Below are 17,212 nucleotides of genomic sequence, written 5' to 3' on the forward strand. Positions count from 1 at the left end.
TTTGGAGGTGGTCTTTAACCGACGCTCGATGCTGTGTCACATTAAGCACCACCTACTCAACAGGAGTGCTCTTGTGTAATCAGAGTTTTGCTGCATTAATTCAGAAAAAGACACATTACCACTCAAATAAATTATGGCCTGAAAGGAAGCATTAAGTGATGTCCATAAACCTAGAAGTAATGAGAGAAAGTGTGCAGGGATGGGTGCAAAGAAGATGGCAGATTTTAGTTTTGGCGAATGTGAAGATTGAGACGTCAACATGGATTAGCATCACGTAAAGTGACAACAGCAGAGCCAAAAGTAAACACTGCTGAGTCAAGATAGTGGATAACGAAGGAACAGCGAGCAGAGGTATTAAAGGACTAGGATTAAAAGGGGTGAGAAAAGATGGAATTCACAGTGGGAAAAAATGGGTAGGGGGTGGGAGAGAGAGAGAGAGAGAGAGAAAGAAAGAACGAGAGCAGTGAGCTCTCCCAGAGGAGTTCAGGCTCGCAGTGGGAGCACAGTGCTGACAAAGAGACAGCATGGGAATGAGAGGGAATAACACAGACTGAACTGGCATTAAGCACAGTGCTCTGCTCACCGCTGTACAAACAAGGACATCCCAGAAGTACAGACACCAAGGTCTGAAAAGGAATGAATAACAAGGATACAAGAAAATTGAAAGACTGATACAAGACTGGAGAACAGAGGCGTGCAGTGGAAAACAGAGGAGCCCAGAGATAAAGAGGGTAACGCAAAACTGTAGCGACAACCTGACAAAATTCAGACATCCTCAACACTTCAGAACAACATCCAGAAACAGATAGGAAGAAGAAAACTACTTAAAGGACTATAACCAAGAAGAGGGCAGTTGACATACATCAGCTCCATCTTCAGCTGTCCTCCTCTGTACACTGGAGGAAGAAATAAGAAATAGGTGAAAGGCAGCCAAGAGACAAGTGGGACAACAGAAGAATAAGCCAGTTAAAAAGAAGAAAGTAAAGACAGAAAAAAATAGGGACTAGTAAAGGAGTAACCCAATCTTACCCTGGAGTGTATGACCAGCACTCTGCTCAGCCCAGCAAGGAAGATGTCCAAGTCCTCCTCCCGTCTTGGTCGACCATCATCAGCAGGATCTAAGAGCCCCAGCTTGAGAAAAGAGCTACAGGGCAATCGTTCGTGTATGCTACGGATTGGAGAAAGACTGATGAGGGCAGGCAGTGAGGGGAACCTTGTACAGAGACCCACTACTTCACAGAACCAAAGCCAAACTTCCTCAACTGGGCAAGGATCGAACGGCCAAAGACAGCCTCAAGTCCTGAAGGACAAACCCAGTGAGCTTAAAGGAAATAACTCTAGTAAAGGTAAGATGCTTAACACAATCAGCCTAATAATACCCAAGGCAATGGGACATAGTGTATTGTTACACATCATGGAGGATTAAAATGTGGACAGAAGTCTCAATCAAAGGATTAACTTTTGACATTTTCATATTACTTTAACTTGGTTGTTAGTATTATAATCTGTCTGTAGTGTCAGGTTCCCTGGAAGGCAACACTTTTATTTGCATACTGCCATGTTGAGGCAATAAGTAATTATGTCCGTGAAAACTAACTTAGTCAATAATAGTCCACCTTAATAACCATGAACAACCTCCTCAAAGTCAAATGTAGTTTACAACCACCTGAAGTAGTGAATGACCTACATTGTAGTAAAGGACCCTCACACTGGCAAGAAATATGAAGAAGTCAAATGGTGAAAAAGCTGGATGCCATGACTGCATTAACTTGCCATGCAACTGGTAGGCTGCTATCATTACAGCAGAGGAGCACATAAAAGTTTCACTTGAATTGACAATGCTGTACGTACACACTTATTCAATCTGTTGTACCCTCAAAACATTTATGTTTGCATGTTATACAAAAGCACATTATGACTATTCCTGACCATCTAACAAACACAATATAACAGATCTCAGCATTATGCACTGAAGAAACTTGGACAGTGTCAAATGAGAATAAGAACTACCAACAATATGTTTCTCTATGTCCAGAGAAAAAAGAAGCATCCCAAGGTCATGTGAACTCAGGCTTTGCTTCATTGTTATTCACAGGAAATAATGCTGTTGTCCTTGATGCAGTCACCTAATATAGCCTTTTACAGACACATGCTTAACATGAGTCAAAAAGCCTGCGGCAGTATGTGTGTCTATGTGAGCAAGTGTTTTATGTACGCACTTTTTTTTCTGGAGATATTTCTGTAAGTAAGGAGCTAAATGACAAAGTCATGTGTTAATTCAGTGCCACACAAGGAATTTATTAGCTGTCTATTTTTTATTTTATTTAGTTAAAGGGATGGAATGAAATGGGGGATTATAGAAAATGCTCACACGGAACACCAACATGATTTCATTAAACCCAGGAGCTTATTTGGAAAATATTATGATGAGAATCAAAATGACAAACTGTATTTTAAGTTTATGTATTATGAAAGTTTACTGTACAGTACAGTGGACAATTAAAACTTCCTTTCTGCTGGTTTTGCTCTAGTTAATATGGGACACCAAAGGGGCTTTTACTGTCCCATATTATGTGATAAAGTAAATCTGTTGGACTTGATATGCGCACTGAATATTGGACATAAAAACATCAGTTCTCTCTGTCAGGGCAAACAATGGTAGCCCTCCACCACCAGCCTCCTCCATTGCAACTGCCCGAGGGTGGGAATTAGTGCTACATGTACGAGCCAGTAAGCCATTGGCATCACATCCCATTTCAGTGATGAAGGATAAAACGTACCGTCGTCAAGTCAAAAAGTATCTGCGCTCCAGTCAGTTTCCTCTGTTCTGGGAAAAAGAGACCTCATTATTTTTGGTCTGACGCACGCTACTGTTTGTCAGTGTGAAAAAGGGTTGGAGGCAGAAAGGGATGGAAGGAAGAAGAGTTAGAAGAACTCACAGTTTTTCCTGTTGCTGACTGATAGATAGTGGTCCATGTAAAAGTTTCCTTTACGTCCCAGATAAGAATCATAGAACTGAAACATGTAGTGGTTCCATGGCACCTTAGATCAGAACTCTGTGTCTTGTTGTCCGACCAAATTTAAATCTTTCTACTTGTTCTGAACAACCACTTTCAAAAGTGGTCCTAGAGAAGGGCGCGTAAGATGGTTTGGATTAGGGCCAAGGACAAAGCTATGCAGGCCTTCATTAAGATTACATGTCGTGAGAGAAGATTCCCAAACCACTCGGGCTGTTACATTATTGCAGAGCATAGTCAGTGCCGCCCCGTCTTGCCCCCTGTTTCGCTCATCGAGGAAGATGGCCAAGTAAGACTCCCATGCTTCAGCAAAAGATAATTTCTGCCACTTCAGCCTCATATTTAATGTGGGGTACCTCAGTACCGCCACCTTGTCAATTCCGCAGAGAAGAAAGGCTGTTTAAACACATTTGACATTGTGAGTGGCAAAATAAGTCTAACGGAGGTGATATAAGACTGATTTCTACAGAGTTTTCTTTAAGATTTCTTACAGATTTTTCATTGCACTGTTATTGGTAGCACATCAATGCCTTTTATATTTTTTGACCCCATGTGATTGTACAGTTCTTGTCACAGCACCTCTCATTCAGACTGTCAGTTACTTTCGCATACCAACATCAGTGATACATGACCAGTGCTGTTGACTAGTTCATGTGGAGCATCTTCTGAAACTGAAAGAAAATTCTGTACCCATCTTAAAATACAATTCACTGACTGGTGGGACCTTACAGGGATAATAGCAAAAAACACAGCTAAGCAGTAGTGCTTCAGCACACCTTACTGGTGATATGTGGTTATATCACCTGTCAAAGGTGCTTTTTACTGTCACACAAGTCTGGATTCCTTGCACCCCTGATTTCACTTGGTTGATGTGACAGCCTGGACAACTTTTTTTTTTCTCCCTCAACATACATAATACAGTTGTGAGTGTACAGTATTCAGTCAGACTTGTCCTGGTCCGTGGTTGCAGTTTTTCTGTCCTGTCATACATTCCTGAGCGGGGAGTTTGAGTTCAACATTATTGTCCTTCTAGTCCCTGTGGATTACAGCCCCCCGCTGATTAGTTACATTCCCTCTTGTATCATCACATTCCCTCTCTTTGACTATAAAGTGGAGCTAATCTGCCTGCGCTCACCACTCCAAAAGCTGGAGGGAAGAGGAAGCGAGGGAGCAAGAGTCAGAGAGGGAGGGAAAGAGACCAACTGTGTGATGGCCAATAAACTGTAACATGTGCTTTTACAAACTTGTCATGCAGAAACCAGTGGGCTTAGTAGAAGGAAAATGAAAAAAACTCTGAGTGACCACATGTATCTCACTGTGAATTATTCACAGGAATTGTACCAACATATATACATTTTTTTTAAATAAACTTTATACCTCTGATTAAATTGCCACAAAAGTAATTATAATTTATATTTTATTGATCCCACATGGGAAATTTAATGTTCCCTCCCATGCTGCGTTTCTAAGCACTACTCCACCTCCCCACTGTTGCTACATGTATGGATTCTAGACTGACAGTACAGTAAACTGCAACTTCTCCCACTGATGGAGCATACAGTGTCAAGGTGGCATATATCTCTTTCGTCATCTGACTTTTCAACAATTTTTAAAAGTCACTTCAAAGATATTTGGAGGTTGTCAGTCATCCAGGGGTTTATATGTATTATCATAGCTCAATAACAGTCTCTTACTTGAAGGAAGCATTTGTGAATCCTTCCTGTATGGTCAAAAGCCATACAGGAAATAATAATGCCTGCTCTCAGGATGCTGTCAGTGGTGGTTCTGTAGAATGTGACGGGACTGGTGGATGAAGTCTCCCGGAAATCAGTTTAAGTCAATGCAATGTTCACTGAAGTGATGGAAACATGGCTGTGTGTGTGTTTAACAAGCAGAAATGATATTCCCTTTGGCTGTCTCTGTTCAGTTGATGCTTCCAGGCAATGTGGCAAGAGACAGGATACACACATCCACAAGCCGAGCAACAAAGTCACAGCCACCAGGCAATAACAGGCTCTAACAGCATTTTCACAGTGGACACCAGCAGCAACGCAAAGACCTCAACCTCAAAGTTTGTCTTTCTCTCTTCCTTTGACCATTTTCCCTTTTTAACCTTAAGAAAAAAACAGACTACAAAGTGAATAAGGTATCTGCCAGTTGGTGAACCCCAACTCAAGAAACCTTTCAGATGAGTGATTTAAAAAACAGGTACACTGAATGTGCCCATGTTTTTGGCAAAGAGTGAGCTCAAAGTATCTGCTTTCAGCCAATGAGCATCGTAAACACTTGCAAAAGAAGACTACAGTCACATGCTGTCTTGTGTGGCATTCAGCGTGCCTCAAGCAGCACACTAGTGACTAGAGTAAATGTCAGTTCAGACAGTATAGTAAGCTGTAATTCTGAAGGAATTACTGCCTTTTTGGCTAAATTGCATGCAAGTCTAAATGCCAAACCAATTCAACAATGTGACATTTTATGTCAAGTTGAAGCATCTCACAAGTCTCGCAAGTCCAGTTTGTGATTCTGTGCAAGTGAACAGTAGGTAAGAGCCTATGTGTGTTTGGGAGCTGAGGGTGGCTGTAGCTGAAGGTTTTACTGAAAATTCATAGCAACTCATTCAAGAAAAGGAACACATGACCCTGAACTAGCTCATTTCTTAGGACTGCTAACTTGGTCCAAAATGAAAAACTAGTTCATTTCAGTGTGAACAGAACTTTGGGCAAGCTCCAGTGGTGTGAACTCTGCTGATCACTGTGTTTGTACTGGGACAAACAATGGCGTATCCTAGCCATTCCTATTACTAAAACCTGCAGTATCTTTGCTATCTCCACACGATACCCTCACAATGTTTCTATAGTCTCTTCATTCTTTTCTCTTACAGTCAAAATCTGTTTCATCCACTTCAGTGAGCACAGAGAGCCCTGAGAAATGGCTGGTTGATTTGCAGATGTCATCAAAGTATATTTTTGATTATATGGGCAACATGTAGAGCAAGATGTCGCTACAAATAAAACTCATCCCAGTGTTTCTGATGCCTACAGTTTGACTATTTCTGTACAAATTTAACAGGCTGTGTTACCAAGCAGAAAGAAACATTTGTAGTCTTGTTTCATTTTTAAATGTAAAGCCTCAGCACTCTGGTTTCTGATCAGCTATTGTTAGGGTCCAGCTGCTGAACAGGAGCATTGTATCTTTATAGCAGTTAGTGCAAGAGACAAAGTTCAGTTGTTCAGTTGCAGTTGTGTTGCAAACCACCAACTGTCGGAGCCAACACACTCCACCAAGAGGTTCATTTAACGTTCCAGAAATTTCTGCCTAATTACACAGTTCAGACTGTAGTTGAATAATGAGAATGAAGACACTTGCATTTCCAATGAATTCCAGAATGAATTGTGTTTCCAGGGTTGTAATCCTTGGGTGTTTATTTATGCTATTACAGAAAAAGAGTGTGCCTTTGGGAGGCAAGATGGATAGTGAAGATTGTTACCGTGGGTAACTTTTTGCTGATACTACCGAATATGCTTGTCTTGGTCAGTCTATGTTTACTGTAATAGAGAGTGATCACATGAGCAGAAGACTTTCAAGTTTTGTTTTACCAGGTATGTGGTTTAATAATAATTAATAAAATTCTATTTATTAAAAACAAACGTGCTATTTTTATTTTGCTAAAAAACGAACCGTAATTGTGATCAGGCAGGAATGGCATTAAAACTAACAGAGACTAATTAATTATCAAACTGAAGCGCTAGAGTTTCTGCTTGGCTCAAGGGTTGCAGGACTTTCCCTTTTTGTCATATCTCTGCTCTGTGGCATTCATTAACCCTGTCCTGACTCATTTGTCTCTGCCTGCAAGGGAAAACAGTGTACTCCTCGTGGGCTCTGCTGTGCAGAGGAGCTGCCATGTGGAGTCCCCATGCACTCTGTGTACGTGTTGGAAAAGATTGCTTATCAGGTCTTTTAAAACAGAGAGAGGCTTAATACATGTTCAGCTCTGATTAATTTCATTGAGACCACGACTACTTTTTAACCATTACCATGATTAACTGCTATAATTGCCTGTCTAACCTCGATCATTCTGTAGTTTTCATGTGTATATGTGATACAAAGCTTGAACATCATTGTACACATACCATATTAAACTGTAATTTTGCATTTGCTCGCACACATTGTCACACACATCACACACCATGAGCATCTGGAGGTTCAGTGTCTTGATCAAGGACACTTTGGCATGTAGCATGTTTTGGGGATTAAACCAGTAACCCCCTAGGTCATTGGCTACCCATTCTGCCAACTGAAGCACAACCTCCTAAATCCAATATCTACGGTATAATCTTGTCTTGGCAGGGATGGCACTGCCATGGCCAAGGCTTCCAAACCCTTTCACTGGCACCATCATACAACTCATACTGACATCCAACCTTGACATGCCATTTTGACAGTAATCTAAATGGAAATCTTTGCTATAGTGTTAGCCTACAACATTAGCTTGCATTTCACTTCAGAGATTCACTGAGTATGAGTCGGAATAAAAACTCACTTAAAGATATATAGTTGAAATGTATTATTCTGTACGTAGCTAAACATTTAGATATAGCTATGGTCCAGAAAACAACTTGTACAGACTCGAATATGCAATATACACATATACATTAAGCGACACAACCATATACTTCTACTTTCATCTACTTTAATTTTACAGCAATGTCTTCTGTCAGGACTCTTTCACATGTAGAGAACACAGTTATATAATCAAGCCATCTATAATCAACAATAAAGCAGACTTGGAAAAGTTTTCAGTGTTGTGATATGACAGCAAGGATTGCCATTATCCTTAGAGAACAAAAACGTTATTTCGCAAACAACCACCAGAGTCCGACAACCTGTTTTGTTCCTTTAACACATTTTTTTTTTGTTTTTGAAAAATGCGCCTGAAAGAGTGGCTGCATGTTGCCATTAACTCCGTGAAGAATAACCCTTTTAGGTTATTCTTAGTACATTAATGGTTTGTTTTTTGTCTGACTTGTTGTTTTGAACCAATCAAAATGGTTTTTGGTCACTTTTGTCTTTTTGTTTTTTATTTAGTTTTTTCTGGACTTTTTGTTTTTGGCTGTGTCATTGGTCATTGGCTGTGGCGTTCAGCGGAGCGGCCGTTATGTCCGGTGCTGTGTTCCAGAGATTAGCTGCTAGCGCTGTCCGTGTCCCCTGAGCTGACAGGAGTGAGGCCAGAGATTCCTGCTGAAGTTCAGAAGAAGTGCTGGGGATGCCAGGCTGGAGTTGGAGGTGGAGGAGCGGAGAAGGAGGTTCGGAGGTGTGACCCAGAGGGTCCCATCAATTGCACATCAAATGTGTTATGAGAAGTGCTTTGGAGACCTGGTTCATAAGACCACAGTACGTCTGTGCCCGACTTCAGACCCTATGGGTGGACACACTACATTTGAGATAACATCCCTCCCTCAGTGACAAGGAAACACCATGTGACACGATCCATGCTGCTGTTGCTATGCAACTGTCCAAACAACCACATCACCTTGGACACTGTTTTACCAGCTTCTTTTTGTATATTTTTTTGATTACACTGTTGTTTTTATTTTATCTTAATCTAATCTTTTTTTACTTTATTTTATGTTTCTTGTGGTTTTTGTGTTTACTTTTATGTGCTACAAAGTTACGGTGACAAAGTAATTTCCTTCGTGGATCATTAAAGTCTGTCTAAGTCTAGGTCAATAGACTTTATTTTACATTAAGTACAAAACATTAGGCCTCCCTATAATACAAAGTGACTTGGCTTGGTCACTGGCTACCTATATATATATATATATATATATATATCCTTTATTTAACCAGGTAGAACTCATTGAGATTTAAAACCTCTTTTTCAAAGAATGTTGCTAATTATTGCATTGTTAATTAACTAACAGACTTACTGACTGGCTGGCTGGCTGGCTAACTGTCACCATTGTGACCCAAATATTCACTCAGTGCTAGCCAGCACTGTGCATATCTGAGATTACCTCCAGGCCTCCACTGAACTAGATCAATCAGATCTGCTTTGTCAACGAGAAAGAGAGCCAGCAAGAGAGAGGGAGAGAAAGAGAGGGAGAGAGAGAGAGAGCAAGAGAGAGAGAGAGAGAGAGAGAGAGACTAAACAGAAGGAGACAGAGAATAAAGGAAAGAAAGAAAATAAGGCGGGAGACAAGCAATAATGACTGAAGAAAAAGAAACTCGTTGGCCTCTTTCTGTTCCCTCGACCATCTCCACTTCTTTGATTCTTGACAGTTAATGGCCAGATTGTCGTACTACAGTACTATTATCATAGATGGATTTAGATTCCCATGGCATGGATATATCTGACCTTGATGCTTCTGCATACAAATAATACTCAGTACAATGTTACAGTGTTAGGCTGTTCTTTTTTTCAGAGTTTTTCCCCCCATTTATACAGTGTTCGTTATAGTCCGTATAAAAGACTGGATCAGGGCTGCAGGAGAGCAGATGGTTTGTCTATTAAGGTAATGATGACTTCAAAAATGTGTGTTCATCAGATGAAGTTAAGCTGTGGAAATGTTAGGCTGCAGTGTCAACATGCTGACACAAGCATACCATTTGACCTTTGCAGAGAAAATTGAATGTGATATGTGACATGCGAAATCATGAGAAACCTCTTGGAAAGTTTGCAATCATTGTATGAACAGTTGTCACCCACAGTGTAACTAGCATACTGCATACAAAGCTTTAAATTATCCAACCAGACACTTGAAATATACATATCTAATGCGTGGTATGTTAGGAGGGAATTTCTTTCTCTGTTTGTATTGCATGCCACCATCACAAGATATAATACAACTTCACGCAACAGAATGAGATTTAGAAAACTTTATTTGTCCCCGGGGGGCACAAGTGAGCAGCATGACATGCAAGTACAAGACACTTGTAAGGAACAATAAGTGTAGACAAGTAACTATGTCATAAATGTTTAACTATCCAAACTGTCCATGGAGGGTATAAACAGTCTCAGATAAATCAAAACTATAAGTGGCTGAGCATGATACCGGACAAACCTATTAACCCATTACAACTGTTAATGCATTAATAGCCTGGCCTATATTTACACAGCTCTCTCTGTGGTGCCAGCTGGCCCTGATGGAATGCAGCTGTGCAGCTTCAGTTTAATCCACTCCACTCCAGCGATGAAATGGAGACATTTATGAAGGCATGTTTAAAAGGGATTTTACACCGTCAGATGGGTTTACATGGCAGTTTGAAGACTATCAAAGACAACTTACAGCTTACCAATTAGAGTCGAGTTCTATCTGGTCAGAAGGGTTTCCAGTTGATATAGACTTGGGTGTTGGTCAGTGCCCCGATTTGTTTCAACCTCAGGGACTGGATACAGTCTGATCTTTACAACGTATGTTTGTAGAAGCGAAGGTAGCAAGCAAAAATAATTATAACCGGACGGAATCCTGAGCAGAAACCAGCTCACCCAACTGCCTGAGGCCAGCCAGGTAGAAAGAGAAAAATACAGAGAACAGGATGAGAGGAGAAGAAGAGAGCAGCAGAAGGAACAAGATAAACTGTTTTAATAAACTGTAATCTGTTATACATACATCTGACTGAAGCATGCATATAGAATCATGATACCAGTAAGGGTGTATGATATAGCTGGTGCATGTTACAAGAGATTTTGCAGTCCAGGCCTATCGAGGGGTCATCTGGTTTAGCCCTAACTATAAGCTTGATCAAAAAAGAAAGTCTAAACCCTATACCTACTTAACTGATGACGTGTCTATCTGATTAATTAGGTCCAATATTCCCTTTCTTTTAGCTAAGTTTTCTCGTCTTCACCAATTCCTGAGAAAAGCATTTGACATCTTAGCGGTTGAAAGCTCCAGTGTTTCACCAGTTAGCTTCTGACTGTGTTTGTCTGCCTATGGATGTTCAGTAGTGTACAGTGGCTGGATCAGACCTCTGCCACTGAAAACACTAATCACTAATTGCTACTGCTGGTAACTGAATGGAAGTACAGTTTGTGGGTCAGATTTTCATTGACTGACCATGACTGACCAGCATCAAATCTACTTCAAGAAATGATACTAATGTCCCACTAAAATGAGCAAAGCTTAAGCCTCAGTAGGACGTCTGGTGAGAGGAAAAAGTCTCAAAGTTAATGTTGGAGCAATGGTTTTCAACCACTTACAAGACAAGGTTTGGATGTACTGAGTAGTTTAAGTTTTTACTGTCAGCTTTTGGTGGGCTGCACGTCACAGGTGATAGGAGGCTATGAGAATATTTAATTCAGAAGATTAGTTAGGTGTCAATGTTAACTTTAGCAAGAAATATGGTTACCACATGGTGCTTTAAAAATACTGGGGCAAGACTCAAAACTAGGTTACATCAAATAACAGGATATACAGTTCGTCCTACATCACTCCCAGCTGTGAGCCACACTTTCAGAATAGCGGGTTTAAATGTCACAAGCTGCCCAAGTCTATGAAAAAATGAAAGCATGTCAAGCATGCTATTTTGTAAAACCAATACAAAAGAAAACCAAGTATTTCTGTGGCTTTCTGTTTCACTTGTTCACAGACTTTGATAAACAAATGTTTTTGTTTTTGTCAGGACCAACATTTCAAGAGGAAACTTGTAAAATGTACTGGAGTCCTGTACCAGCAGAGTTCAGCTCATACTATAAAGACGTGAGGTCAGCTATGTAGAGAGAAAGAAAAAAGCGAGACATGGAGTAGAAGAGAAGATTTTGTGTGAATGCCTCCAGTGTGCTTCACTTGGTCTGAGTGTGTGTGTCAAACACAGATGTGCAGCTCTTTATACCCACGACAGTAGGCAGAGAGAGGCAGAGACAGCTATGTAACTGATCACTACAGTCCTGATCTCACACCCTGCGTGTTGTTAGTGTCTAAATATTCACATCCATACCCAACTGGTGAAGAAAGAACCCAAACACAGCAAAATAAAAGTTAAATGTTGTCAAAGGGCAGAGTTTCTGCTCATCAACACATCGACCACTTCTAGCGGGTCATAAGGGATGATTGATGTATGGTGCAGACCAATCATATTCTATGAATCTCTGTAGGACTCAGACTGTGTTGATGACTATTGAATGTTAGTGTCTGACATTAACAGTTGTAACCGATGTTCCCTTTGGTACTGATATTGTTTTAAACTACTTCTGCACAATTAGATATATATTAGATAGATATTCATCATATTCTGAGACTAGAAAAATGAGCCATAGATATAGGCTTTGCTCATATCCTTATACAGTAGATGAGAATTACTCTGATGGAATACATGGCTAATGCTTTTTGTGAGATTTTGTAACTGCCACACCATAAAATAAAACCTTCCAGCTATGTTAAAAAGTAATTTTCAATCCATCCAGTCACAAAGTGTCCTCATTCCAGAGAGCAAAGCTTGAGGACAGCTTCAAATGTCAGAAGAGTGGGCGGGTGCCTCTGTTTATATCTGTACACCACAATAAAAAACAGTATTTGGCAAAATCATGAATATTAGTTTCTTGCATGGGTCAAGCTCAGTTACCCCTAGATAGCCTTCGATACCTTTCACCATTACACCTTACTCAAACAATGTGAGCACCAGGTCAGATTTATTTGTTGAGGTAATTTATTTGTACCCAAGGGACAAGATTTTTTGAGTGTTTCTCTGGAACACTTTAAAATGTTACCATTGTGTATGTTGTCCTTGAAGGGTTCATATTTATTCTGTTGGTCTTTTAGGTTAATACTGCCCTCTTGGTTACATAATACATAAACTAAAGATATTGTATGAATCCACTGACGATAATGATTTTTGCTCCGTCGCCTGTGCACTCGGGAGATTTGGAAACTCACCAATATGCAAACTGAAAACTGAAGAGAAACAGTCATGGAGCAAGAGGACACTGCACATCCTGATTCTTCTACTTAACTTAGTTTTGAATATCCGCAGTTGGCATACAGAGTGTGTTTGAATTCATAGTCACTGTAGTGTGGAGAAATGCTTACTTGTTCAGTGCTTCTGCTCCACCAATGTGTCACATGTGCTGTGAATTCAGGGTGTCATTTTCCACTGCATTTAACTAACACACACTCTCCCATAAAATTGGAATAAAATATTTTTTACCTCTTATCATGAAATGATTGTGATAACGTGATTTATATAAATAGATACAAAAAGAAGATTGCATCTGAATACAAAATTATTTCAACCTTATGGGCAACAGTGTAGTATGTACACATGTTAGAACCTGATCATTTGAGATAATATAAAACGCCACATGGCTTTTTTCAGAGCACAGGTCACAGCAGCTATGCAGAAAGCAGGATCAATGGCATTTTAACTGATGGTTATAATTAGATTTAAACTGTAACATGCCATCAGACCTTTCAGACAGGAACTTATGCAGAGTGTCTGTGTGGGAGATTAATAATAAATAAATCAATGCTATGATGGAACACATATGGAATTGTGCAGTAAGCAACATTGTTACAACAAACCAGAGCATGTTTTTCATCTTAGATTCTTCAAAGTGGTCACCTTTTGCTGCAATGACAGCTTTGCACACTTTGCATAGCTTCATGAGGTGTCCACCAAGAACGGTTTAACAGGTGTGTCAGCATGTGGATTTGTGGAAATTCTTGACTTCTTAATTTAGGGTTTTTTAGTATTGCTACACAGTTCTAATTAAAATTATCGTGAGAACTTCTCAGCTAACTTAAGAGTAATCATTATTTTACATCATGAAAATCAGTCAAAGTTGAACATTTCAAGAACTCTAGCTCTTCTCCCTATCTAAGGATGAGTCCAGCCATCCTATGGATGAAGCTCATTTCAGCCACATGTTTCTGTGATGAAAAGTTCTTGAGGGTTCCGCCCTTTGGACGTTTACGTGCCAGCAAATTTTGGGTATCAAATTTGAGACATATGATCCCTTCAGCATCTAGTAAGAATGTCTCATCTGGCCTGGAAACACTTTTGGATCCTCTAAGAGAAACTGGAATACACTGCTGAAGAGAGCAACATATGGCATTCTTTAACCTCAGATGAGCTTACAGAAATGGAACTGACGGATAGCTGGATGGATGGATTACATATATTATGTATATTGGAGGCATTGAATTTGTTCCTGTTGGATGCAATTAAGTAAAGAAAGAGGGGAAACAGTAGAGACGAATGGGTTCAACAGAAGGTGGATAAAGCGGGTTGTCCTCTACGCACAGGGTGTGGTGGACCCTTGACCCTTGCACATGGGTATTGTGAACTGTAAGTTGTCAGTGTTGTCATTCATTGCTGGCATGCTTGGTATCAGTTAACAATGATCAAGTTAACAGAAAATCATATTAATTGACAACTACATTTTAAAAGATATTTTCTGTTTCTAACTAGTTCTTTTAAGCGTAATTCAGGTTGAATATGAAAACACACATGAAAATTCAGTACTACAATCATTAGAAGAAAACTTTGTCTTGCCCATCTTATATTAATGGTAATATGGTGACTTGTGTTGATGGAATCAGTGAGTTAATTCTCATCCATACCGCATCTTCCTCTTCTTCTTGTGCACTGGGCAGTCATGCAGATCTTATGTTGCAGAATAAATATCACACCAACAGCAGCCTGCCCCTTAACCCTAATATCTCCTCTTATGGTTCAGCTCTATGCTCTCCCAGTACCTTCCCTCGAAGCCATGCTCCTCCTGCTGGTGCCAGCCACGGAGACAGTCAGCTGGACAGCTTCATAATGCAGCACCCTCATGTGGAAAGGAAGAAAGAGGTGTTCCTGGATCATCTGAGGCAGAAGTATCCTCACCATGCTGCCATTATCATGGGACGCCAGGACCGTGTGAAGGAACAGGTAAGATTTACAGCTAATCAGTGCAGCCTTGGGTCTGCTGTTAACAGTCAGGAATTTAAGTCTTATGACTTAGGTGTCTTACATAAGAAGGAAGTTTCAGAAGTACAGATCTCTTACACTTGAATTTTAGATCCGAGGGAAAACTGCTGATGTCTGACTACTGACTCACTCTCTATATTGTCTCTATATAGAACACTTTCTTTTCAAAGTGATAATTACAAAAATTTGTGTTCAACAAAACAGCATACATACAGCACTGTGCATAAGTTTTAGGCAGGAGCGAAAAAATGCTGTAAACTAAGAATTCCTTCAAAAATATAAATATTGATCTATATATACTAATATGTATATACTCAATATTTGTCGTTTCTACCCTTTGCTTTCAAACCAGCATTCATTCTTATAGGTACGCTTGGATTTTGAAGGATTGTAGTCAGGCTTAAAACTTGGGTTGTGGAAGACACTATACACAAGACAGAGCACAGCAACAAGACAGAAAAAGCACAAAGAAACAGGCAACACATTGTAGATGCAGTGGTCAGCCAAGGAAGCATAGAGCAGCAGATGAAAAGCGCATCAATCTTATTTCCCTTCAAAATTAAAAGATGTCCAGCAGAGCCATCAGCTCAGAACTAGCAGAACCCAGTGGGGCAGAGGTACACCATCTACTGTCAGGAGAAGTCTGGCCAGAAGTGGTCTTCATGGAAAAGTTGCAGCCAAAAATCCATACCTTTGACATGAAACAAGGCCAAGACTCAACTATTCATGAAAACATAGGAACTGGCAGAAAAATGGCAGCAGCTGCTCTGGACTGATGAGTCAAAATTTGAAATAATTGGCTGTAGTAAAGTATTATGTGGCATGACAAAGACCCCAAACGTGTAGTCAAGGTCATTAAGAACTATCCTGAGTGTAAAGAAGAATAAGTAGTCTTGGAAGTGATGGCATGGCCCCCACAGAGCCCTGATCTCAACATCATGTTGATCAGTAGCCAGTCTGGAATTACACACAGAGACAGAGACAGGGTTGGAGGAAGTCTACATCCACAGAAGATCTGTGGGTAGTCCTCCAAGATGTTTGGAACAACCTTGGAAACTTAAACTGTACTGTACTTAGAAGAACTGATGCTGTTTTCAAGGCAAAGGGCGGTCTTACCAAATATCGATTTGGTTTAGATTTCTCTTCTGTTTCTTCACTGGATTTTGTTAATTGCAGTGAACGTCTATCTATCATATGTATGTGTGCGTGTAGGCGCGCGCGCGCGTGTGCGTGCGTGTGTGTAGTCATTCGTACAGTAGTACAGTGCATCCGTGGGTAGCCTGTGCGTCTAGGAATGTGTATCAACATACACACAAGCCTTTACATGGTGGCGTGTGGGGAGGATCCAGACTCTTTTAAATAACTGTCTGCCGTGTCCACATGGCTGCCAGGTTGGACTGATCTGCTAGTCAGACTGGTAAAGCCAGCATTATTTGCTGAGGTGGGGTTGTGTTGTAATAGTGTATCAGTAGCAGGTAGAGAGCGACAGCCCGGGCTGAGAGGTGCGGTTTGGAGGTGGAACTCATACGGAGAAACAAAGAGACGAAGTGACCTAACACGCTGGATTTTGATTCTTACTCTTCAAAGCTGAGCCCGTAAACTAATTCACTTTCAACCATAACTGTCCCTCATTAAGGTAAGTCCCTCCCGCGCATTTGGTTACAACGTTTTATATATATATATATATGTAACTGTTTGAGAGAAGAGTTTAGAAATTAGCCAGCCAGTCTTCCTTAACGTTTTACTGAATTTACCCGTACGTCCAACGACGGCATACTCGAGTTCAGTGTCATGTTCAGTGTTTACATAGCCGGACTACGACACACCGTCAGTACGCGGGCTGAGAGTGCGCACTGACTGCGCAGCGCACAGCTCCATGTCCTCCTCTGACTTCTGTCAGCTCTGTGGAGTCTGTAGCGACAACAGCCAGAAAAAAGAAAAAAGAAACTAAAAGATTGGCCTTACGGTTTTCTCTTCATTGGGTTTAACACAGGACATGGGGTGTTTTAACAAAACACCACTTGACTTGCTTTGGGCGCGTCCCACCTGGCCTTTTTTTTTTTTTTTTTTTTTTTTTTGCTTCTGTTCTGCAGTTTTTGCTGAGAGCAGCCAGTTGTGCACGAGTTGTTTAAATTGTTAAGGACATTGTTTCCTGATACTCACGGCGGAATGCAGAGTGTTAAGTGAAACTTAAAGATGTCCCCACGAACGCTCCATATTCCAGATACTGGACCTGTGTTAGGTCAGCCACAGGTGGTTCTGTAATGGATTTGTAAGGAATG

At 40.5% G+C, this 17,212-nt stretch overlaps 1 protein-coding gene across 4 annotated transcripts in view; it reads left to right on the top strand.

Annotated features, from left to right (window-relative positions):
- The first annotated feature begins 402 nt into the window (after nt 1-402).
- si:ch211-207d6.2 (sickle tail protein homolog) overlaps nt 403-17,212 on the top strand; it is a 54,371-nt gene continuing 37,561 nt past the window's right edge. For 2 of the 4 annotated variants that reach the window (XM_047590524.1, XM_047590523.1), the window contains exons 1-2: nt 403-1,346; nt 14,692-14,891. In XM_047590524.1, coding sequence (XP_047446480.1) covers nt 1,040-1,346; nt 14,692-14,891 — 507 coding nt within the window. In that variant the 5' untranslated portion in view covers nt 403-1,039. Of the gene's footprint in view, nt 1,347-14,691; nt 14,892-16,374; nt 16,567-17,212 lie in introns of those variants that run through there. The other 2 variants (XM_047590522.1, XM_047590525.1) reach the window with 2 other exon arrangements.

Source organism: Mugil cephalus, chromosome 7 (genome assembly GCF_022458985.1).
Source record: "Mugil cephalus isolate CIBA_MC_2020 chromosome 7, CIBA_Mcephalus_1.1, whole genome shotgun sequence".
Taxonomy (NCBI): Eukaryota; Metazoa; Chordata; class Actinopteri; order Mugiliformes; family Mugilidae; genus Mugil; species Mugil cephalus.